Below are 25,098 nucleotides of genomic sequence, written 5' to 3'. Positions count from 1 at the left end.
TCCATATATATTCATTGATATGTAGCTCATTAATCTGCATTATTGTTCAATTACTTCATTAAAGTTACACATAAACCTTCAGAGCTAGTCCGTGTGTTCTGTGATTTAAACTGTCCTGAAGAGCTCGCCGTTCTGACATATGATTGATTGATTAATTCATTATTACAACTACGGCTGATTTCCTCCTCATCACCAGAGGTGGTTCCCCATTTTTATATTCCGAGGTAAAAATGTATTAATATTTTAATACATTAATATGCTACATATGATGGGACAAGACAGAAGAGTTAAGAAGGGACGCAATGGGACAAGAAGAGATGAGATTAGACAGAAGAGTTGAGTATTGACGAGACGGGATGTGAACAGGCAGAGATGAGACGGGACGAGAAGAGAAGAGCCCAAAAGGCTAGAAGAGATGAGAAGATACAGGATAAGATGAAAGGGGACATCACAGGACATGACGGAACATGAAGGGGATACGCGGGACATAACGGGATGAGACAGGAAGAGACGGGGTGAGATTAGACAGAAGAGAATAGGTAACGAGACGGGACGAGAATGTTCTGTTATGTTGATTATTAGATGAAGACGGTTCAACTTTTTTATTTTATTTTTTAAAATTTATTAATCAGTTGTTCAAATTCTCCTTAAATGTCTTAGCCTTAAATGTCCCTAGCTCTTGCATGCGCTAACACACACTCAAAGAGCGTCACCGATGACGGAGTTTATACTGTGAGTTTACTTACTGAGCTGAGGTCTACTTCCGGAGCAATGGCGCTCGTGCAGGGGGGCGTGGCTTTAGAGAGAGCACAGAGGGGAGGGGGCAGGTGCAGATGGAGCACTGAGTGAATGCTACTTTCAAAATCAAGCTAGTTTTCAAAAATCACCAACCCTGCCTTTAATGCCTGAATGAAATGTATCTTTACTTTTTCACACATCATAAAAAGACACCAACAAATGAGACTGGAAGCATTTCTTACAACTTTCAAACTTTTTATTTCTCAGTTTTCCATGTATGAAGTTTCAGTGATGCAGCAGAGATGAAAACAGGAGTAAAAATCTAAGATCGAGTCCAACGAAAAACAAAACCGTCCCTTTGAAACCAACACAAGACATTTCAGCACCGCCTGAAACTAAACCAGCAGGAAGCTCCCACAGAGAAAAAGAAGAGTAAATATTACAGAGCGAGTGGCGGGTTACAGTGTTTCAGTGGAGTAATGATTCAGGTTTCAAATATTCATTGGCAACATCCACGTGCTTGAAATGTTCATGTTTTTATTTATCATCATTATTAACATGTAAACAACACGGTCTCACCCGATTTCATGAAATGAGCCAAAACTTTTGAAATGCAAAAAATTAAAGAGTAAATATGTTCAGATTACTAATCGTCACCATGAAACACATTTTCTAGAACATTATATCTGATAAGAACACGACCCTGACACCATTGCACGTCTTTAAAATATGAAACTAGCACAGCTAAAGAAACAACTCTCGTTAAGGGATATTCAAAGAAGCTATTTCATGAGTTCTAACTATTAAACATGCATATTTTATAGTATAAAAAGTCAAATATTCTACCTCACACAACATGATCTTGTCAGTGCAAGTGCTCACCATACTAATACTATCACATACTCTTGCATGCACAGGATAGATTTGTTTGCATCTGCAAGACATTTCGCTCATTTCATTAAACGTTGAGACCAGCCTGGTAAACTCGAGCTTTGAGAGAAACAAAAAGAGCTTTCATAAAAAGCTGATCTACATGCAAACAGCGACAGGCAGAAGAAGAAGAAAGAAATCAAAGAGATCAGATCACACACGTCATGCAAACACATCACAAGTCGTCCGTTTCAGGTAGAAAAGTCTTTTGCAGCACGTCAGTAAAGAAGCTGCTCGGACACGACGCACGGCCGTTTTGGTTTTCCCTCCTCCTCCGCAGCTTTGCAAAAAAATGTAAGCTCGTTCTCTCTTTCCCAACATTTCGTTACGTATCTTACAGGAGTTAAAAACACATGCAGCCTATCAAAAACTAAGAACGGAAACGAGTCTTTCCTGCCGAGAAACGAGTCGTGGCATGTTATTCAACGATCGGGGGGCTTTGGGGGGACTTCAGACCAAAAGGGAGGACAAGTTTTCTAAGTCCGCTTCAAACAGCTGAGCTACTCGAGGCACACCAGGTCCCAGTCTGATGACCTGTTAGCTAGGATCAGGACCAGGTCCCAGTCTGATGACCTGTTAGCTAGGATCAGTACCAGGTCCCAGTCTGATGACCTGTTAGCTAGGATCAGTACCAGGTCCCAGTCTGATGACCTGTTAGCTAGGATCAGTACCAGGTCTCAGTCTGATGACCTGTTAGCTAGGATCAGCACCAGGTCTCAGTCTGATGACCTGTTAGCTAGGATCAGTACCAGGTCTCAGTCTGATGACCTGTTAGTTAGGATCAGTACCAGGTCTCAGTCTGATGACCTGTTAGCTAGGATCAGTACCAGGTCTCAGTCTGATGACCTGTTAGCTAGGATCAGTACCAGGTCTCAGTCTGATGACCTGTTAGCTAGGATCAGGACCAGGTCTCAGTCTGATGACCTGTTAGCTAGGATCAGGACCAGGTCTCAGTCTGATGACCTGTTAGCTAGGATCAGTACCAGGTCCCAGTCTGATGACCTGTTAGCTAGGATCAGTACCAGGTCTCAGTCTGATGACCTGTTAGCTAGGATCAGTACCAGGTCCTTCAATCATCTTTTTGGGGGTTTTAGACTCCTGGAGTCACTTTGGGCTCTCACCAATATATATGTATTTTTTTTACAGTTGGACTCAAATATAACGAGCGCAGTAGCGATGAAAGAGATGAAGAAGTTCATCTACTGTTAATGAAAAGGAAAGCAGGTGGCGTGTACTTAAACGGGCTTCTCTGCAGTGACTCGGCGTGTTTAAAACCCGCCTTCACTTTTGGTCTGAACGAACCGTTTCAGTTTCTAATGTGTCATCAAGCGCTTTGTGACCTCTAAATAATGTTTACATCAACGTCCGAGTGTTCAATACAAATCGGACTCGGAGCTTAATGACACAGAAGTGCTGACGACAGGGGAAATGATCTTTCACTTCCTGCGTGTTTGTACGTCTGTCGTTTAAAAAAACATGCTGTGCACCGTCTAATCCTGACCAAGATTCTCCAAACGTGACGTGAAAAACAAAGCTGATCTTCAAGTGTAAATAATGCAACACTCCAGTAAGATAAATGCATTCAATAATACGGTTACATCTCTAAAAGAAAGACACAGATTTCACCTGTAAGTCAACTGCATGTCAATAAATGTTGTGTTGGCACTTCATGCTCTGCTCATGAAATCAAGTAACGTCACGGCGAAAACACACTCGTCCACTAAAGGTTACTTTAAGATAGACTTCCTCTGATTCTCCAAACGAAAACTATGACACCAAAATAAATATAAAAAACCCACATACCTTGAAAAAACCAGTAAAACATACAGAACACACACGCACGCACACACACACACTCAAGGACGCGCACAGACACACACACACTCCAGCTTTCCTCCACCAAACTGAGACCGTCGCTCTGCGTTAAAAAGCCGTCCGTCCGCTGTTTAAGTGCGACGTCGAGTCACTGAGAGTTCCTGTGCTGTAGGTAATACTTGGTGGGAGTTTGGCTTCAGAGGGGGAGGGGGGGGGGGAGGTGGGAAGGGGGTGGGGGAGGGGGGGATTTTTCACAGAGAAATACTTCTGTTGAAAACAAACAGAGTGTTAAGCTGGACGACGTCTTCAAGCAGAACTTCAGTAAACGCAGCGAGAGCAGGAGGTTGTCACACGTCCACCACCATCTTTTTGTGAATGTCTAATCCACCCACCACCTGCAGGAAGAGACATCACACATCAGGTTCTCTTCACCGCTTAAAAACACAGCAGCCTCCAGACACTCTGCACCGTTTCCCGGAGCCGAGTGCACCGACTGGGAGTACACCGTTGTGTAACCTTACAAGCTGAAACTAACGACCAGCGTTAAGTTACACCCTGTGCACCTGTTTGTGTTACACATGGGTGGCACTTTTACGCCTCTGATGGAGCAGTCGTAAGTTAGAAAATCAGACTAGTATTATTTCTCACTTTTTTAGACTCAGCTGGTACACTCGGCTCCTGATCATCTGAGCTTTGACTGGAACTAAACATTGCAGACTTTGACCACAGAGGGCGCCAAAATTGACACAAAGCAAAGATCCTAACAGCTGCTTTAAATGAAACATTTTACTGGGATAGAAGTCTTTACGCTGTACTCACCGCACAGAACTCCTCGAAGGATATCCTGCCGTCTCCGTCTTTGTCTGCGTTGATGATGGTTTTGTCGACGATCTGTTGGAGCTGGGTGTCCTTCAGGTTGTTGCCCACCATCATCTTGAGGACCTGGAAGAGCTCCCCGTTGGAGATGTAGCCGTCTTTGTCCATGTCGTAGATCCTGAAGGCAACTGGAGGTCGCGTGACCGAGACGACACAGAGAGAAAAATGTCAGCCTTTACTCGCTACGTTTACAATCAAAGACATGTGAAAGAAGCAGATGTTTATGTGAAACTTACAGCGCAACTTCTGCTCCTTATCACCTTTGACGCTGAACTGGGAGACGCCTTCAATAAACTCTGCAAAAAGGACAATAGCAACAAAAATTATGGGTTTGAAAAGCAAGTCAGAAAATACAAAGACAAATCATTCATGTGTTCAGATGGCGTTTTGTCGGGCAGAAGAGCATTGGCTGCGTGTCGGGAGCGTTTGGATCGAGCGCTTGTGGGCTGAGAATGAGCGTCTATAGCAGACCTGTTCCCACCAGGCGGTCTGGTTCGGTTCAGTTTGGTTCGTATTTATTGGTGTGTCAAAAGTTGGGAATGGTACCAAAATAACCGATCTGTACCGTCCTACTTTCTTGCTACCCTTCTGTCAGGAGGCCAAGCGTACCTATCCGACCCTAAAGGGTGGAGCTAGACACCCTGCAGTCCGTTGATTGGTTGAAAGAATCGCCACTTCCTGTGTGACAGCGGTAATAAAGGACAAACCATAGACTGTAAATTTGAATGTTTGAAGCCTGAGTGACGTCCCCATTCGGTTCCTGCAGGGGGCTTTAGAGTCCTATCGATGGCAGTCTCTGAGCTGGAAATGCACCATGTTTAAATACCCGACGGACGACCTCGGAGGTCATGACCTCTGCTGCTCGTCCTCGTCCGTTTACTGTGTCCTGTTCTAACTTTTGCGGTCGTGGTTTTTTAGCCGTTGTTTGGTTTCTTATGCTGAGTTCTTCTGCACTTTGTAAACCTTTCACAGTGCTTTACAAATAACGTTTTTATTTTCTAAATAGTATGAATATAAAAAATAATCGACTGCTACCCCTCCCCCGCTGTTTTTGACGCGACAGGAGATGTTTAGAATGAAATCATACAGCGTTTCACTTCCTGGTTTGAGCACGGTCCCGTTCACATCTCCCGCTGACTGTACTCGAGTACACAGGAATTGTGCCAGAGACCACCTCTTCAAGTGGACTTGGGCACGGTACCCGAGTACAGTACCTTTGTGTTCACACTGATCAAATGAACCGGTCAAGCGTACTCGGATCCAGGCCCGGGTCCTTAGTTTGAAACCCCCCTTAGAACGGACGTTGTTGTTTGTATCAGAAAACAAACATCAAGGTATGAAGCGAGGAAGACAAGAGATGTTTTTCTAACCTAGTAACTAAGGGGGGCGGGGCTTGACAAAGGGTCTCTAGCAGCAGAGAACATGTTTCTAAGTGATTTCTCTTCTGGGCAGTGTGGCCCGGGTGTTAACAAAGTTCATGAGCACATCCCAATGTCGATGCTGAAACACTAAAGGTTGCAGCCCTGATAGGAAATCTACTTAAGACAGAACAAAATTCAAACAACATCTTCTATCCTGCAGGTGGTGCTTCGGGTTAAAGCTTCAAAAGTTTATACCACAGGGTTTAAAAGAGTGAGGGGGGTGGGGGGGTCTGTTTCATGTTGTATTTACCTTTGAAGTCCACTTCTCCGTTCCCGTCTGTGTCAAATATGTCGATGACTCGCTGCACGAGGGGATTCTGCTGGAGTTCCGGTAAGGACATAAACTCCTCCACGCTCAGGGACCCGGAGTTATCCAAGTCCAGTTTCTTAAATCTCTTTCCTAGCCTCTTGATCTCATCAGCATCAACTGAAAGAAAACAAAAAGAGAAAGAGACGGCGTTATTAAGAGAAAAAGACCTGAAGTGACGGGCGAAGGGTGAAAACGCATGTTTGTAAAAGCAGCTGCTGACTGCCGTCCACCCCGTATCCTGTCTGGAGAATATGACCTCTTATAACGCCTCTAAAACTCACCTGGTTTCTTCTCTGTACTCGCCATGGTTTGTTCAGAGCTGCTGCTGCCGTGTGCTGCCTGCTGGACCTCCAGGTGCCGCGCTCTAAGCCCTAACAGCGGGTCATGTGACAACTCTTTCAACACTAATCACTCTGCTGAGCACCATGAATCAGCGACACGCGGTGCAGGTGGGAGCCGTGGGGCACCGGTAGCCAAGTGGTTAACCCTTTAAACTTCACTGAGTTCTGCTGTACGTATGATAGTGTTGATAAAAAGTCAAAGAAATCTGTAAATATGTGATTTTGAAACAAAAACTTCTAAATAAACTTGTTGTTGAAGACGAGGTCTGAGTAAGTACTGAGTAAGTACTGATTGACACGTATGACCCAGAACGTCCACCAGATACGTGTGCTTTGTGTGTCCACTCCCTCATCCGTCAACACCCACAGGCTGAGTTCTCAGAGCGCAGAACGTCCAGTGTAAACACAGTGCAAAAATAAATTAGCTTTGGTACTAAAATACATGAAATAATTAATTATTTAATTATTAATAATAATATGTTTTGTGAAAACAAACTCAGTATAAGTCATCACTGATAACTGTGCCGTTATTTTCCGTTATTATTGATCCTCAGAAGGAGTTACGCTGCACGTTTAAGTTGTGTGACAGTGATGACGTTGGCGGCCAGAGAGTGAGCTGAGACGTGTCCGAGATGTTTTTTATCGTGCTGAATGACTGCGCTATATAGTCCACTACATATAACTTCCTGTTTAGTGAGAAGGGAGGAGGGAATGAGTGTATGATTTCAGACACAACCTAACAGTCAGTTTCCTGTTTCTTCTTCAAGTTTTCAAAACTAGGAAGAAAATAAAGCTTTAGTTCTCTGTTTAGTAAGTTGATCCTTATTCTTTCAAACATAAAATGAACACCTGGGTTTATAAATACAGAAAATAATTTAATTCTGAACATTTCCAGAAACCACACAGGCCTCATGGTGTCAGACCACTCCTACAGGACTCTCCTGCTACACTGCTGCAGAAACAACAGGCCTCCACGTAGACCTCTGACTGCTGCTATGACACACAACGACCACTAGATGGAGCCCAAGACAAAGGAACAAAGAGAGAAGTTGCTGCACTGTTGCCAAACAAAGCACCAAACTCTGCTGTTGTTGAGGGGGATTCTTCGCAGACCACATCAGTGTCTAAAAGCAGGCGTTTCACAATAATCTTGTGTAACAGAGGGGAGGAAATGAGAGCGAACAAACAGAGAGCTGCAGTTAGAGGCGGAGCAATGCATGACAGAGGACAGCTTCAGCGTCACTCTGAAGAACTGAGACTGAACGTCAGGGTGTCAGCCACGCAACAAGTCTGCTTAACTTGAAAAGCTAACAAACCGAGGTTGTCGGATCTTTCTCAACAACACGGCAGATTCTCTGCAAACACTGGTGAGCAAAGCTGATAATATTTACAATCTGAACAACTAGGATTTACTTAAAAACTCCAGCTCTTCAAATGCAGGGAGTTCAGCTCTTTGTATGAGAAACTAACTAAAGTACATTTACAGGTGTTTGTCTTGTAGCATAAACAAACTTTAACTGCTTTAAACATTCTCAGTGTGTCCGTTTTCAGGACTTTAGCAACTTGTGGCAGAGTCTGTGTGTTTTGGAGTCTGATTTCTCTCCTGCATTCCTGGTAATATAACTCCAAACTGATAGTTGCTGCAGCCACATTACATTCTGTTTCCTTTTGAATGTTTCAAAGTAAAAGCTGACAACCGAGAACCAGCATTAGGCTTAATGTGAAGTATCAACAAGAATTGCAATGTGTTTGTCACTCGCTTTGTTGTCAGCGCTATTTTTAGATGAAATACTGGTCAATTGAGGACTGTTACAAGTCAGGTCATTACATGCTCACAATTATAAATCTCTATTAGAACATGATCTGTATTTTTATTTATATTTGTTGGAATGGAAACAGTAATTTTATATCCTATCTAAAATGATCTGCACGGATCCATCGCTAAGGGGGGACGCCCTTAGTCAGTCATAGAATGGCTACCAGCAGGAAAAACAGTGATGTTTGGATGTATTTCAAAACAGCAAAGTCAATGAATATATGTGCTAGGTCAAGCTTGGTTACTTAAAGTTGTGTTATTATTATTAAACAACCGCTGATAGTAGGATGATAAACCATATTTCAATAAAAAAAGGGTAAAACTGGGGAGACAATGACGAGGAATGTCTCATGACCTTATTTGATAACAATGTTTTAAAGGCTGTTGCGATTCCCACAGAAGGAAACAATAAGAAAACCTATCATGAAAATTGTGTCAGCTGACCTGCATAAAAATGTAGACTCTGTAAACACATGACCGGATGTTGATATGACAAGTTTTCTGGCTTCTGTTTGTAGTTTTGTAGTCCAAGTAGAATGGACCAATCGTGTATTGACAGGCAGTGAGGTATGCAAGGAAAACACCTTGTCCAAAGAGCAAAAGCAGACAGAACTAAACCTGCAGTAATGACATCCCAGCTATCTCTGAAACAGGGATATCTGCAGCTAGAAATTGACAAAGTTAAGACCTGTAATTGCAAGTAAATGACAAGAAACGTTGACATAATCCAGAGTGAAGCCTCTGTGTAACTTACTATTTACAGTTACAATGAGACTTGCATGAAACAGATCAATGGGCGCTTCTCGAGTTGCTAAATGGACGGCAAACAATGCGGCGCATGGACAATGAAGTCACACTTAGCACTGGCTGCACTAGAATGCCTGATTAGTTGGCCGTTGTTCGCATATCGTTGTCAAGACGATAGCTGATGGGTTCTGATATAGAAAGCAGCGGAGGGCTTCTGCAAGCTGATGGCGTTTGTTGAGCCAGATAACGAGCTTTATAACAGCAAACAACGTTGTTCTTGGAGAAGACGATTCATGACCGAGACATCTATTGTTTTAGGCCAACTTAAAGAGGACTTTTGAAATGCATGTTTAAGATGTTAGCTCGACTGAAATCGTACAGAGTCGAATTTCTGGAAGCCGGACTAACAAACCTATATAAAGTAGAAGGTTATGGATTTACTCTCGCATGTACACACCTCAATTGGACACAAACTGGCCTAGGCATGCTCCACTGTTCCTGCACTGGGCTTTGACCCAGAGGTCGTAGAATAGCAGTTGCGTTGTTGTCTGCCTTTGGATTTCATCATAAGCTAGAGGAATAGCGTGCATCAGATTTGTACCATAGGCAAGGTATAGTTGCCATGCCTCTTGCTTCAACAAATGATTAAAGTTGTATTTTGAATGAAATGTTTAACTTTTCCTTTTTCATCCTACAGGTGTAGATATGGCTGCTGTAAACTCTCTGCTATCTGAGGATCAGTTTCTCTGCTCCATCTGTCTGGATGTGTTCAATGATCCTGTCACCATACCATGTGGACACAACTTCTGAAAAAACTGCATCACTGAAGACTGGAACACCAGCGACCAGTACACGTGTCCAATATGTAAGAAGGTTTTCAACACAAGACCTGAGCTGCATGTCAACACTTTGCTCTCTGAGATGGTTGGATACATCAGACAGTCAGCTCAACTAAAAGCCAGCAGCTCAGAGCTACAAGAGTCCAAACCAGGAGAAGTTCTATGTGAAGCCTGCACTGGACCCAAACTGAAGGCCCTGAAGTCCTGCTTAGACTGTCTGGTCTCCTACTGTGAGACTCACCTGGAGCCTCATCTGACAGCTTCACGTCTGAAAAGACACCAGCTGATCGACCCTGTGGAGAACCTGGAGGACAGGATGTGTATGAAGCACGATAAACCTCTGGAGCTGTTCTGTAAGACCGATCAGACCTGTGTCTGCACGCTCTGCTCTGTTTTAGACCACAAGACACACGAGTTTGTTCCTCTGAAAGAAGAATATGAAGAAAAGAAGGCAGAGCTGGAGGAGACAGAGGCTGAAATTCAGCAGATGATCCAGAAAAGACAACTGAAGATTCAAGAGATCAAACACTCAGTGGACCTCAGTAAGGACGATGCAGACAGAGAGATGGCAGAAGGTGTTCGAGTCTTCACCGCTCTGAAGGAGTCTGTTGAGAGAGGCCAGGCCGAGTTCATCAACACGATCGACAAGAAGCTGAAAACAACAGAGAAACAGGCCGAAGCTTTCATCAAAGAGCTGGAGCAAGAAATCTGTGAGCTGATGAAGAGGAGCACTGAGGTGCAGCAGCTCTCACACTCTGAAGACCACCTCCATGTAATCCAGAGAGTCCAGTGCCTCAACATCAATAACTCACTACCTAACACTCAACAGAAACGGAGGATGGACATTACAGTCTTTCCATCTTCATATGAATTGACTCTTGCGAGAGCTTTAGGTCAGCTGCAGGAGACTCTCAGAGAAGAGATGAAGAAATTGATTCAAGCTGAGCTGAAGAGAGTCCAGCAGTATGCTGTGGATGTAACTCTTGATCCTGATACAGCACATCCTCAAGTCATCCTGTCTGATGATGGGAAACAAGTTCATCATGGTGATGCTAAAAAGAATCTTAAAGAAAAATTGAAAAGATTTTCTGACTGCATTTGTGTTTTAGGAGAGCAGAGTTTCTCTTCAGGCAGATTTTACTTCGAGGTTCAGGTTAAAGGAAAGACTGAGTGGGATTTAGGAGTGGCCAGAGAGTCCATCAACAGGAAGGGATTAATCACACTGAGTCCTGAGGAGAGTTTGTGGTCTATATGTTTGAGAAATGGAAATAAGTACACAGCCCTTGATGACCCTCCAGTCCGTCTCTCTCTGAAGTGTCGTCCTGAGAAGGTGGGGGTGTTTGTGGATTATGAGGAGGGTCTGGTCTCCTTTTATGACGTGGACTCTGCAGCTCTGATCTACTCCTTTACAGACTGCTCCTTCACTGAGAAACTCTTACCTTACTTCTGTCCCTGTGTTAATGATGGAGGTAAAAACTCTGCACCTCTGATCATCTCTCCTGTCAAAAACACTGACTAGAGGCCTAAATTCCTGTACTGAATTGTGGGTTTCGCGCAAAAATATTTAGTCTTGCAAGTGTAGCATTTATAATACGGGATACTCCCGCACATTGGGCTGCGAGATTTCGGCCAAAATTATATTATTATTATATAATTATACTATTATTTTTCTATTGTTAAATGTAAATCACCTATTGTCAAGGCTGGACTGAGGACAAAGAACCTGCCCTGACATTTTTGGCCCTCACCGGTACCTAACAAAACATGACACCGCAGCAGCATCTCATCTCACCTCATCTAACAGCGTGTCCTAACAGCATGCGAGCATTAGATATTGCGTTGCATTGCGCATGATCACTGTCCACACTGCATCTGTTAAATATAAAATTCTTGCTCTGTGAATTTCAGCTTCCCTTAGCAAACATTATGACATGTGGTGCTTTTATTTTGAAGGTGGACAAACAGAAGAGTGGTGCTTTTATTTTGAAGGTGGAAAAAACAGAAGTGTGGTGCTTTGTATTGACGAGCTCAAATCACAACACAGATGCTCGTCAATGAACGGCTCGCAGTGAGGCGAAAAAAGTTTTTCTCTTTTGTTGACTCGGTTCAAAAGTCAACATTTCAATCAAGGATGTGGATATTATTAATGCACCATTATCTGCACTTTGTAAAACAAGCTAACAAGCTCTGCTGAGTGAGGAGAGAGAGTGTCAGTGCCTGCTAGAGCCTCCTCCTTACTCGTTCTTCGTCCATCAACCGAGCGATAGAGAGGAACATAGAAACGGGACATCGGGGAAAAAACACAGCGCTGCATCGCGGCAGTAAGGGAAATGTTTTTTTTCCCAGGTCAATGAGACATGCAACATTTCATAATTGCATGACTTTGAATTAAATGAAGAAAAGTGATTCATGACGGGACATTGAACTTCTTATTGCCTGCGTAGGGACAAACTGGAACGATGCACCATTGGCTGACGAATCTGAAGGTTGGCCCTGTCCTTGTGCAAGACACTGAACCCCAAATGACTCCCCAGTGGCTTGGTTAATAACACGTCCATTTACCATTTATTATTAAAAACAGTTTTGCAAATTGCTGGTCTGAGAAAAAAGAAGGGTGGGGAGTCATGGCACAGAGCATCTGGAGCTCACATAAATATCCCTGAAGTCCGACAGTTGATTTGGGAAATGCAGCACAGTCAGGTCAGCCAGCCAGACTGAATTCGGCTTACTCGTGTCTCCACAAGTTCAAAGTGGTTAACCCCAACACCTCTCTAAATACACACTGGTGAGGTTTGTTGAGAGCTGCTGGTGGGACTTCTTACTATCCCTAAGTCAAGACACTTTTGTGAACCAACTGGGTCACAAAAATAAGGTCTAATCTTCCTCACAGATTTTGAAAACCAAACATTCGGCATCAGTTTCCCCCCCCCCCTTTCCTGAAAACCTTTTTATTACCACCTCGTTAGGACTCCCACCTACTCAGAAAGAATGACATAATTTTGACACCCGAGCTCAGCTTACTCTGCCATCTTCCTGAAGGGGAGGGTGCTATTGAGTAATTAGGTCCAGAATTTAAAGTCATTATTTTCTTATTAAGCAGCAAGTTTTTCTCTCAGGAGGTGGAAGAGGGGGGGCGAGAGCAAGACAACCAGCTAATTAAAAATGGGATATTACTTTGACTAAAAATAAACAAGGTTTTCCCAGCAGCCCTGACGCTGACCTTTGAAGAGCGATGAGGCATTTTTAGCTAAAGAGTGTCGGGAGTCTGCATCAGAGAGCCTCAGAGGCCCACGGAGAGAAGGTGCAGCATGTGGTGATGTTCGCATCCACCAAGGGCCAATCATCACGCTGCAAACTCAGCGTGAACACGTCTGAATATTCCCCTGATGATCCCTACCCATCAGTGCACGGTAGTATTGTAGTACTCTGGATCGGTCTTGAGAACACTTGGAATGTCTCAGTCTCGACTCAGAATTGAAAGCATCTTTACCTGGTCTTGTCTCAATCTCAGAATTGGCGGACTCTGGATTTGAAATCAAAACTGGTCGAGACCACCTTTGCTTTCTTCTGTCCTCGCCCTGCCTCTGTCTTGGTCCTGGTCTCGTCTCGGTCTTGCCCTGCTTTGGTCTTGTCTTGGTCTCGATCCCTAAATGTCTTGGTCTTGACTCGGTCTAAGAGCTCTCTCTGGTCTCGTGTATGGCAGGCGGTCGGGAATGACTTCCAAAAAAACAAACAAATAAATAAATATTTAAGTGTGGAAAATGCTGATGTGGTATTGGTCTCCATCGTGAGTGCATCTCAGAATAATAAAGCACTGAAGACGCAGAGTGGGTTTTCTGGCACAACTTCACCAACTACCAAGGTGCGTGAAGAGGTCAAAAAGCCCCAGCAACACAAAATAGACCGACACGTTTCAGCTATTGGCCTTCATTAGGCCTGATGAAAAAACAAACACTTGAGCGTTGGTTTTTCAAGTCATGTCTTCCCTCAGGACACCCTCTCGTCTGACAGGGATAGTGTCCTGCTGTGAGGTGCATGTGTGAACCACCAGATCAGCAGGATATCTGGAGCAGTCCTCATGAAAATATCTAGATATTTTCCAGGAGTGGTTTAATCTACGCCTAATTTTCCCCCCGATAGATAATTGTTTAATGAAAGTCATGAACTACAAACATGTAAGAAGGACATATATAAACAAGGAAAGCAGCAGTTGTTAATACCTTCAGTCATTAACACTGTGTCTTCGGCTGCAAAGAGAAAAAGTGAGATTGATGGATACTTACAGTGCGAGCACATGTCCAGGGCATAACTGGCTTCATTTCCCTGAAACGAGAGAAAGACTGACATTAAAAACGGTGATCCAGATTTAGAAATGTATTTTTTTTTTTTTTAAAGGAAAATCAAAGGTTTTGTAGAAGAGAACAGAGCAGAGCTGTGGTCTCCTGTGTCTCTCAAATTTATACAAGATGTTTTTTGTTTTTTTTTAAATGTGATGAGACGCCTGAGTCTGTCAGGATATTAAAATAACTCTTGAAAGAAACCCTGTTCCCATTAGAAGTCTGTTTAGATAAATGTGATAACAGAAGATGAAGTGAACTTGTCCGTGTCTCATTCTTGGCTAATCGTTGGCGTTTCTTCATTATGCATGAGCGACAGAATGATCTGGACTCTGAAAACGAGGTCAACGTGCCGCCTTGAATTGCCTCGTCCCATCTCTGGAGGACTTACAGAAATTGAACCGGGCTGCTCGAACGAGGCCGCAGCTTTCCTCCTCGGCTGGTAACGAGGGCCACATTAACTCTTGAGAGCCATTAACGAGTAATATATGAGATTCAATATGCCTTACAGAATGTAAAACACATAAAGTCGATGTCTTTCTAACACCGCTGAGTTCATGATTCCTCTGACTGACTAAAAACTACCTGCTGAAACTAACTTCAGAAAGAGCTTGCTTTTTTTAATGTTGTAAGTCATGCTTGTTTGTACCATTTTTGTACAGGGGAGGCTCAAAGAGAACAACGAAGGTAAAATAAAATTTGTATTCATTAAATGCACAGTTTTTAAATTCCACCACCAGGGGGCTCTCAAGCAAAACAATAACAAAAGATGACATAGAGGCGTGCGGAGAATCTTTCTACCAACTCCCAGCCTACACCACCAATGACAACAAACCCAGAGTTGACAGTAGTCATGACGACCGGGTGAAACCGACTTGAGGAAGCGAATATGTTTACTGACGAGCTAATGTATCCGAGTATAATTTACATGACGTTTATATCACATACTGCAACAATACGGCAGCTTTCAGCAGCAGCTCACGCTACCTTATGCAACGGCCTTTGACGTAACATTTGGTGGTCACTTGGCAATGATAAACATTTTGTGCCTGTCATGGTGGTCCGGTTCTAACTCTAAAATGAATGATTTCTCTCAGGTTTCGATAACTGTTGGAAATATCTGAGTTTATGTAAGGTAATGCGGCTCCTTTCCTGCATGTCAGTCCCCTCTAACTCTCCCTGGTTTCCTATTCTATCCACTGTCCTGGCAAATAAAGGCAAGAAATTATTTAGAAAAACCCACTTCTACAGTGTTTTTGAACATATATTTTGGTAACCTGAGAGTCTACCGACCCACAAAATATGAAATAAACTATCCAGTCCTTTGTTTGTGGTCTGCATAAGTCTTACAACACAGAGAAAAATGCTCTGTTTCAAATGTGCTCTCCTTGTGATGTCATAGTGGGATTCTGGTAAAATAAAAAAAACCCACCTCCCCTGTTTTTTCAACCCCCAGACTAGAACAAAACTTTTGAGCCGGTCCGCCATTTTTATTCTCACAAAGGAGTGATGTCTATGGGGAAAACTCGGAGGGGGGGGGGTCATTGTATTTAAAGAGACACACACACCAAAACGGAGCGTTCTGAGAGAGCTGGTTTATACAGGGTCACAAACCTCCTCTGGTGCTTGATTCATGTTATATTTTGACCAAAGCACAGATGTTTCATTTAGACCACAGGGGGACTGTTTGAAAAGGTGGAGGAGGACTGTTTGAAAAGGTGGAGGAGGAGGACTGTTTGAAAAGGTGGAGGAAGGGGACTGTTTGAAAAGGTGGAGGAGGAGGACTGTTTGAAAAGGTGGAGGAGGGGACTGTTTGAAAAGGTGGAGGAGGAGGACTGTTTGAAAAGGTGGAGGAGGACTGTTTGAAAAGGTGGAGGAGGAGGACTGTTTGAAAAGGTGGAGGAGGACTGTTTGAAAAGGTGGAGGAGGAGGACTGTTTGAAAAGGTGGAGGAGGACTGTTTGAAAAGGTGGAGGAGGACTGTTTGAAAAGGTGGAGGAGGAGGACTGTTTGAAAAGGTGGAGGAGGACTGTTTGAAAAGGTGGAGGAGGAGGACTGTTTGAAAAGGTGGAGGAGGACTGTTTGAAAAGGTGGAGGAGGAGGACTGTTTGAAAAGGTGGAGGAGGGGACTGTTTGAAAAGGTGGAGGAGGAGGACTGTTTGAAAAGGTGGAGGAGGAGGACTGTTTGAAAAGGTGGAGGAGGAGGACTGTTTGAAAAGGTGGAGGAGGGGACTGTTTGAAAAGGTGGAGGAGGACTGTTTGAAAAGGTGGAGGAGGGGACTGTTTGAAAAGGTGGAGGAGGGGACTGTTTGAAAAGGTGGAGGAGGACTGTTTGAAAAGGTGGAGGAGGGGACTGTTTGAAAAGGTGGAGGAGGGGACTGTTTGAAAAGGTGGAGGAGGAGGACTGTTTGAAAAGGTGGAGGAGGAGGACTGTTTGAAAAGGTGGAGGAGGAGGACTGTTTGAAAAGGTGGAGGAGGACTGTTTGAAAAGGTGGAGGAGGGGACTGTTAGAAAAGGTGGAGGAGGAGGACTGTTTGAAAAGGTGGAGGAGGGGACTGTTTGAAAAGGTGGAGGAGGGGACTGTTTGAAAAGGTGGAGGAGGACTGTTTGAAAAGGTGGAGGAGGGGACTGTTAGAAAAGGTGGAGGAGGAGGACTGTTTGAAAAGGTGGAGGAGGGGACTGTTTGAAAAGGTGGAGGAGGAGGACTGTTTGAAAAGGTGGAGGAGGGGGACTGTTTGAAAAGGTGGAGGAGGAGGACTGTTTGAAAAGGTGGAGGAGGGGACTGTTTGAAAAGGTGGAGGAGGAGGACTGTTTGAAAAGGTGGAGGAGGGGACTGTTTGAAAAGGTGGAGGAGGGGACTGTTTGAAAAGGTGGAGGAGGAGGACTGTTTGAAAAGGTGGAGGAGGAGGACTGTTTGAAAAGGTGGAGGAGGGGACTGTTTGAAAAGGTGGAGGAGGACTGTTTGAAAAGGTGGAGAAGGGGTACAAGATGTCCTCTTTGATATAATAATCGTGAAACCGAGATTATTTCTCAGAGTATATTCATACCACCAAACATACCATTGTGCATCACCAACATCATGTTTTCTCTTCAGGTTTCAGTTTCCTGTTTCTGTGTTGGTGGAAATAAGCATTACAGAAAGTAAGCGGGGAAAAATAACTCCTCTGTAGTGCTTCGATTCAGGGTCTGTAGCTGTTTTATTTCTGCCTCACTTGTACTGCAGCCTCTACACCCTCTCCGCCTCCGTCTGTGCGCTCAGTGGATGGTTTGCTACCAATATCCATCATCTACCAGCCAGTATGAAACTCATGCTGGAAAAACATGAATCTGATCCAGAGTGCTTTGCTTAATTACACAAATGCATTAAAGCCATTATATGTTGGTAGCTTATTTTTGTATACGAGGAGTGACCCTGCAGTTTTGATCCGGGCAACAAAGCAAGGTGTCATTATTAGTGTTGAAGCACCTAAGATAATATGAGGGGTTGTTTATTCTGGGTTAAGTTTGATCCTGTCAATCATGCACAAGCTGCTGGTGACAGCATCCTCTTAGAAACTGTTAAAGCCTGTTAACAGCCTGTTCAAATATATTTAAATATCATACACTTAGACTAAAACACATCCAGCAGTCAGTCCAGATCCCACCTTGGCAAGATAAGTTTGTGATTTAAATCTTCAGTCGGGAAGACCCTGATTTGACTTGAATGTGTCTGGGGCATGTCTTTGTGTTGGCGCGCAAATGGACGCTACAAGCCGAATAAACGGTATAGTAGTTATTTCACCAGCAGAGGGCGCTATATGGATTATAGCAAGCATTATCACCCTCCAGAGTGTCGAGCGTTGATGCTCAGGGTTGGAAATGAGCACCAGCTACCCCCCAAATATGGCTGTTTTTTTTTGCAGTGACGGGTGATTTTTGCATATCAGTCGGGCCCCAGCTCAGTGTACAGGTGATCAATCACATGATAGATCACCATGTAGAAACGCCAAACAGCCATGCTGCACTCATTAAGATGTCATCTGAACAGATTTTCTCACAATGTTGATATCGGTCCCAAAGATCCCATATAGGTCAGGCCCAACACAGGAATTCTGCGAATTTGTGCAACGATTCATTTATAGCCATATAGTTGGAAATACATCAAAAACACCTCAGTAAGCCAGGATACTAGCTCTGATACTTTGAATAACATGATTTCTGACATTGACATTACACGTGGTCTCAGGCCTCCGACCATCTTGTCATATGTGCTCTAAAATGTTTTTGTTATGGCCTCGTCTCCTCTGAAACATGACATCAGCATTTTTAAACGAGTGCACCATCTTCGGGAAGCAGCTTTTCAGGATGAAACGCAGCAGCTCCGTGTGTGTGTGTGTGTGTGTGTGTGTGTGTGTGTGTGTGTGTGTGTGTGTGTGTGTGTGTGTGTGTGTGTGTGTGTGTGTGTGTGTGTGTAGGCCCTGAGAGGAGAGAAAAAGATGTTTTCCAAATTCGGCCGGCTCAGTGTGGGCGTTTTCTTGCTCATGTCCACACAATCCTGGATCCATCACTCCAATTTTAACCCACATTAAGATTTTAACTCTTAACCGTTCACCAGCGGTATAACGCCCGCTGTCAAAGCCCCTGATTACAGCATCCTAACTCATCAAATACAGTATGCCACTGTCCTATTTCCCCGCATTGATACACAGCAACTGTCCAAAAATAGCAGTAATTACATCACATTAGCTTCCTGGTTCAGCACATCCCAGCTACTGTACCCTGACTACTACACCATGTTCAGTCTTATGAGTCTGATGATCTCGTTCTGTATGACCGAAACATTTATCAAACAACCAAGATTCGCATGAAAACATTTGAAGATATTTTGCTGAGGATTAAGAGATAATAGATTTCGACGAGTGGCTGAAGGTGTCTTGTGGGTCACAGTTTTTGGTTACTAGGGATCGAACTATGTAGAAAAGAAGTGACGGTACCAAAACGTTGCCCACCAATATGTGCATTTTATGGATGCATCAAGCAGAGATTCTCAATATAATATTTAACCATTCATTCCAGAATGCCACCCAAGGTGGTGAATTGTGATATTTTCAGTTTGGGTTCAACGAGCTTCCATGCGCTGAATGACTCGTTGAATTGGCTTCTGTTTGTGTGTGCCTGTGAGTCCACGCGCTGGAATGAGGAAACCCCTTCCCCCGAGTTAATATCCAATCACTGTGCGCTAAATGTGGGGGAAGCTGACAACACTGGTATGTCAGATTTCACACATTACTTTAACAAGGCGAGAGGTGAGGAGAGGCAGCAGTATGAGGAAGCGCCGCCATCTTTCAAATCAGTGGTGCGGGGACGTTTAAGCGTTGAGTATAAAGACAAGGAAGAGAAATCGGTAAACAAAAAACTGACAGTCTGACATCATTGTTTTAAACATGTCGCCTACTCAACTGGAAACACTTACAGAGTTTGGCTAAAGCCGTACAATGAACAATTTGAGGCCGGTCTAGACCAATTTTTTGCGTCGGGCCACTGACTGAAGTCGGGGTGAATTTCACAGCGTTCATCCGAGCGTTAGTTGGGTTCACCGTTTTAACAAATGCTCCAGCGCAGAGAAGCCATGAGCTGATTCCCTGACACAGGGGCTTCCCTCCACCCCCTGATTTTACCTGCACAAACGGACAGACAGTATCTGAATCACCGTGGCAACAGCAGGCATGCCCTTTTGATCTGTCTTCCCCCGCCTATCATGAAAGAAACTATGGCTGGAAAATCTGTAGACCTCCAGCTGACATGGAATATATGATTTAGCTGCTAGTTAGCTTGTGTTTATTTGTGATGCAGTGTGTGTGTGTGTGAGTGAGAGAGAGAGAGAGAGAGAGAGATTTTACTCGTACACAGTGAGAGCTCTCAGGTCGTCCCGAACAATCGGGTCGTACAGTTTGAGCTTTGGTAGTGTTTCATAAATGATTCAGTCGTACAGTATGCGCTGACGTTGTACCACGACTTTTCTACAATCTCACTCCCAATTTCTTCACACTACATGCACACCGCATTCCGTCAGCGGCGCACAGTACACCGCAGTTCCCTGCCACTCTAGTCCAAGATAGTGTTTCCACATCGAGCACCGCGGTCCGCCACTACACTCTGCTCCGTTTCAAATCAGCTGCAGGCCAGCGTCAAGCTGGACAGAATAAAACGACCTGGACAGGAATTCAGAGGAAACTCACAGAGCATCCGGTTAATTTTAAAAATAAAACAAAATATACGGATTCAAGGTCGAATATTTTCACCACTTTATCAACATTACGTTTAAAACAGGCCCGAATAAACAACAAATCAAGCAGAGAAAGACAAAGCAACATGTTGTTTGCACGTTCCCGCGGGATCTTGTAGTTCTACTGTGATGTGTGTCCTGCTGCTCATGGCTGCACACGCGTTCCAGAAACGGAGCCAGTGGGGCAGGGCGCACGCTGTCCGATGGTAGCAAAACGGTGGAGCTGACGAACCGCAGCGGAGCATGTGGAAATTGGGAGTCAGAGTAGGGCTGGGCGATATGGACCAAAACTCATATCACAATATTTTTTGGCTGAATGGCGATACTCGATATATATCGATATGTCTTTCATTAACAGTCAGTTGCACAAGTTCAACATGTTCATGAAAATGAACTACCTGATTGTGAAATTAATTAATTTTCAAAATAAACACAATTGTGTGCTTTGTTATCCAATTTGTTTTTTGAGTTTGGCTCAGAGAGAGAGAGAGGAGGAGCAGGGTGAAGAGGGAGAGACAGTGAGAAACTGGTAGCTCTACAGAAGATTTGTATAAAGATATTTTAATACAACATGAACTGTATTGATATTAACAATATTGTCTTACCTTATATCTTGTTTGAAAATATATCGATATATCTTAAAAACTAGATATAAGTCAGAGTGTACGCCAGGCCTAAGTTTACGGCTACAGGCTAAAGCAGGCTGTAATGTTGTAACGGACGAGGTGAGAGCAAACAAAGAAAGGACGAAGCAGTGTTTGAAATTAAGTCAAAACTCCACAGAATGGAAAACACCAAAACAACACACCAGCAGCCCCAGGCAACCAGAATCGTACCGAAAACAGAAGTACGTATTGAACGGTGGGCTGACTGTATAGATGCATCCCGAGGTCAAGTATGGATAATGTTGACAACCTTACAGCACGTCTTCTTCTGGAGTGAGAAGTTGAGCCATAATTGGATGAAAGGTCAGAGCTTAAGAGGAGCAAGGGATTGGTAGCTTTGTTGATCTGTGGTCACACACACACACGCACGCACGCACGCACACACGCACACGCACACGCACACGCACACGCACACGCACACGCACACGCACACGCACACGCACACGCACACGCACACGCACACGCACACGCACACGCACACGCATGTAAGTTACGTGTTCAACAAGCCGACGACTACCTGCACCGGCGTGGCCTCAGCCAACTGATGCATCGGCAAAACAAACATGGCAGCAGCAATGACTGTCACACAGGTTCTGTGTTGTTGCTTCCCCTTTTAGCCACCTGCTCCACTTGCGTGTCACATGACCAGAGCGTAATCACAGTCGATCACATCGCGATATAATCCTAAATGTAATTAATTGTTCAGCCCTGTGCTGATCTATTCCAGTCTGTGGGGAACAGGATACAGGACGCTGGTGCAGGTACCGGGTCTGCCGGGTGGTCACATCTTCTGGGGGTCCTGCGTCTGCTCTTGACGTTACACAATATGGTTGACTGTATGTTATGATGCTATAGCACGATGTGATTGGCTATTTGTCGGGGGGGGTTTACAGTTGTAGTTTACGCTGCTCTTTGGACGGAGAATTTGATGAATTTCATGAGGAGACATCGATCTCTCTCTCTGACGTTCAGCCAATCACAGTGTGCTACATCATCATACAAACGCAGGAGAAGGACACCAAGCTGATCTGACCACACTTTAGGGCTGCACTCAAAAAAAACTGATACGGCAATATATCGTCATGTGCTCCTTGCAAATACCGATGCAGACGACGTTACAGAATCGACATGGCTTCAAAGCTGGGATTTAAAGACAGCTGACAGTTGAACTGTGACGTGCAGTTAGCAATAACACCACATCCATCGCTCTGGGATTAAGATATTTAAATGTATTTCTAGGATCTCTGAGGACCTGAAATGAAGTGTTTTAATTTGTAGGATCATTAATTCACTTCTGCTGTTCTTCTCAAACAATCAAGAACTGTTGCAGTGAATTCTGTGCAGGACACGGTCATTACCCAAAATCAATCACACATCGTATCACAGCCTCTGTATCACAACCCCACCATGTACTTATCACCCAGCCCTACCACACGAGCACATCAGGTACCTACACTGGATTCCCAGCACGTACAGAGGAGCAAGTCAGGCGTCTGCACAGATAAGATGCTAAATCAAAAACTGAGATGCTAGTATTTATCATGTCTTCAGGGATATGAAGAATCAGGTTCCTCTGTGTGCAGGTGAACACCACCTCCTGAATATGCTCAAAACCAGGATACAGATAAAAAAAAGATGAAATATATAAATGAGCCATGTGAGATAAAAAAGGTGATTCTGAACTCCTCTTTTGATCAAACTCCTACACAGCATCGTGGCTTTTGGTTTAATGATGTCGTTGTATGGCCTGTGATAGCTCTTAGCTCCACCTAGCTCTTATTTTTAGATCGAACGGCTCGATAACATCGCTTTACTTTGAAGGGATTTAAAAACGAGGACCGTCTGAAAGTAGGGCAGCTATAAAAACCTCGAAAGGTACTCTGAAAAACCTTGTCAGCGGCAGGTGACAGTTTGATTCAACAACACCGACACAGACCTCCGACGGACATCGAGCATTTCTAACATTAGACAATGCAACACTTCCGGTCAATACTTTCAAAATAAAACGGTCAAAAGCAGGCAAACACTGGCTTATCAAGTATGTGTTGCATCAAACTTAAAGCCATCTTTTAGACACTCATACAGATTCTGTTCATGGAATCAGATCCTAAAACCTGCACTTAAAGCTCTACACTGTGACCTGACCCAGATAAAGATGGATAACACCTGGACTGCACCTTGTTCAGGTACCCTTTTTCAACAGAAAACTGAGACCGGCTCGTTCATGTAAAACAAAAACGTTAAGTGATGAGAATTTAGTCAGCAATTCAAGCTCTAACCAGCTTCAGAAAGCACAAGGCTTTTCTGCTTTTCTTTATATTTTAGATTCAGGTTTGTCTGGTTTCTTGCCAAGAGGAATAAGACTTGGTGTATTAGTGCAAAAAACTCCTGCTGTCAAGGGACTTATAAAAAGCAATATACATACAAAGCACACAGTATTTACGATGATGAGATGTTAACATTTAGATTGCGTCTGCAAACTAAGGTGGTCAAAATGTGCTTTAAGTCAATGCCACGTGTATTAAGACGATATAATCTCTGTTTTTTCGATGATCCATGATGTGGAAAAGTGCCAACGCTTTTAAAAGACTTCAGATCTTGAGTGATACTTTAAACCCAAAGCTGTGAAAGAGAGAGAGAGAGAGAGAGAGAGAGAGAGAGAGAGAGAGAGAGAGAGAGAGAGAGCAATGCACCCCAAGCGTTCAGATACCATCGAGCGTTCAATCCTCAGAGATTGACTCGTTAAAAATAATGTAAAACTTTCAATAAAAGCTCATCCCATTTATACTAGCCTGGTGTTGATGCTTGTTAGGACAAATAAAAACAGCTCTTAATTTAAAAGGTGCATTCAGTGTTGATTAGTTTACGGATCAGAAATATATTCACAAAGGTGGCTCCCTCTCTCTCCCACAGAGCAGCAGGTTGGTTTAGACGGGCTGCCTTACAAAGTAAGATCAAATCAGTGATTTGTAATCCATTAAATATTCTTCCTGGTGTAAATTTAAAGTTTTATAGTCTTTCTCGTCTTTGCTGTGCGATAACTTTTGTTTGAAAATCCTGAAAGGTCCGTCTCGTTCTGACCCCTGTCCCAAATAAAGGCAGGGTCACTTCAGACACTGAGGGGAATAAAAGCCCGGGCTGGTAATTGAAGTTTTACGGTAAGTGGTAACGAGACGTAATGAAAGTTGTTGCTCTTTGTCCGTGATTTTCACTCTAAAAAATGCGTCTTCAACAGTAAAAATCTGGCAGATCTCACCATCTCACCACCATACAGGTCAGCTTTATCTACGATTACGGTGAAAGGATATCAGTACTGTTGATTTCACCAACTGACTAGATAGGAAGATAGACAAATACTTGATTCATTCCCTGGAGGAAATTCAGGACTGTCCCTTAGCTCACAAATTAGAAAAACAGAACAAAACAGAGAAAAAATAAAATAAAAAAACGAAATTAATTTGAAACTATCAACACGAGTAATCATGTGAATTGACTATTATTATTACAACCACAAGTATCAAAACCTTGCTTATTTACAAAATATACAACGCTATTGTTTTTTTTAAGCGTTAACGTGCTTTTATTTTGTAGTATTCTTACGTCACTTACGCTGCTCGTTGCTGCGCACTTGACGCACCTACAGCTAGCATGTTAGCAAAGCGTTAATACTATGCATTGACGCTAGCTGTAAGGCTTATTCTGCCATTTCACACACCTGTATTACTGCAGGTGTTGATGTGTAACGACATACGCGTCGTAAAAAGCATAAATACCGGAATAATAAACAAACTGCCTCAAACGTTACGTGTTGTTTTTTTACGTTAGCGCTGTGCTAACGGTGGCTAGCAGCGCTAGCAGGTTAGCATGAAGCTAACAGTGCAGTCGAAGGAGAAGCTGGGTTTTTTTATTTCTTCACAAAATGAGGTTTGACATTTTATTTAAAATGCAGGTTGTCTTACCATTTTGCCGCCGCGGGGTCTTCAGCTGCCGGGAGAGAAA

The 25,098-nt window shown here is 43.6% G+C and overlaps 2 protein-coding genes across 2 annotated transcripts; one reads left to right on the top strand and one right to left on the bottom strand.

Annotated features, from left to right (window-relative positions):
- Positions 1–972: 972 nt before the first annotated feature.
- ppp3r1b (protein phosphatase 3 (formerly 2B), regulatory s1ubunit B, alpha isoform, b) lies at positions 973–25,098 on the bottom strand (the record flags this gene model as incomplete). The annotated part of the gene is given in 6 exon segments (XM_065960568.1): positions 973–3,878; positions 4,303–4,487; positions 4,596–4,655; positions 6,031–6,207; positions 14,117–14,156; positions 25,059–25,098. Coding segments are annotated over 6 exon segments (513 nt in total). The 3' UTR covers positions 973–3,830.
- On the top strand, positions 7,647–14,768 carry LOC110004293 (nuclear factor 7, ovary-like). The gene is made up of 2 exons (XM_065960562.1): positions 7,647–7,798; positions 9,692–14,768. The coding sequence occupies exon 2, from the start codon at positions 9,916–9,918 to the stop codon at positions 11,350–11,352; it is 1,437 nt and encodes a 478-aa protein (XP_065816634.1). The 5' UTR covers positions 7,647–7,798; positions 9,692–9,915; the 3' UTR covers positions 11,353–14,768.

The sequence above is a fragment of the Labrus bergylta genome, chromosome 1, assembly GCF_963930695.1.
Source record: "Labrus bergylta chromosome 1, fLabBer1.1, whole genome shotgun sequence".
NCBI lineage: Eukaryota > Metazoa > Chordata > Actinopteri > Labriformes > Labridae > Labrus > Labrus bergylta.
This window is presented reverse-complemented; position numbering and strand designations above follow the sequence as displayed.

Coding starts and splice junctions, on each gene's coding strand:
- LOC110004293 (XM_065960562.1), top strand. CDS start 9,916: ATGGTTGGATACATCAGACAGTCAGCTCAACTAAAAGCCAGCAGCTCA.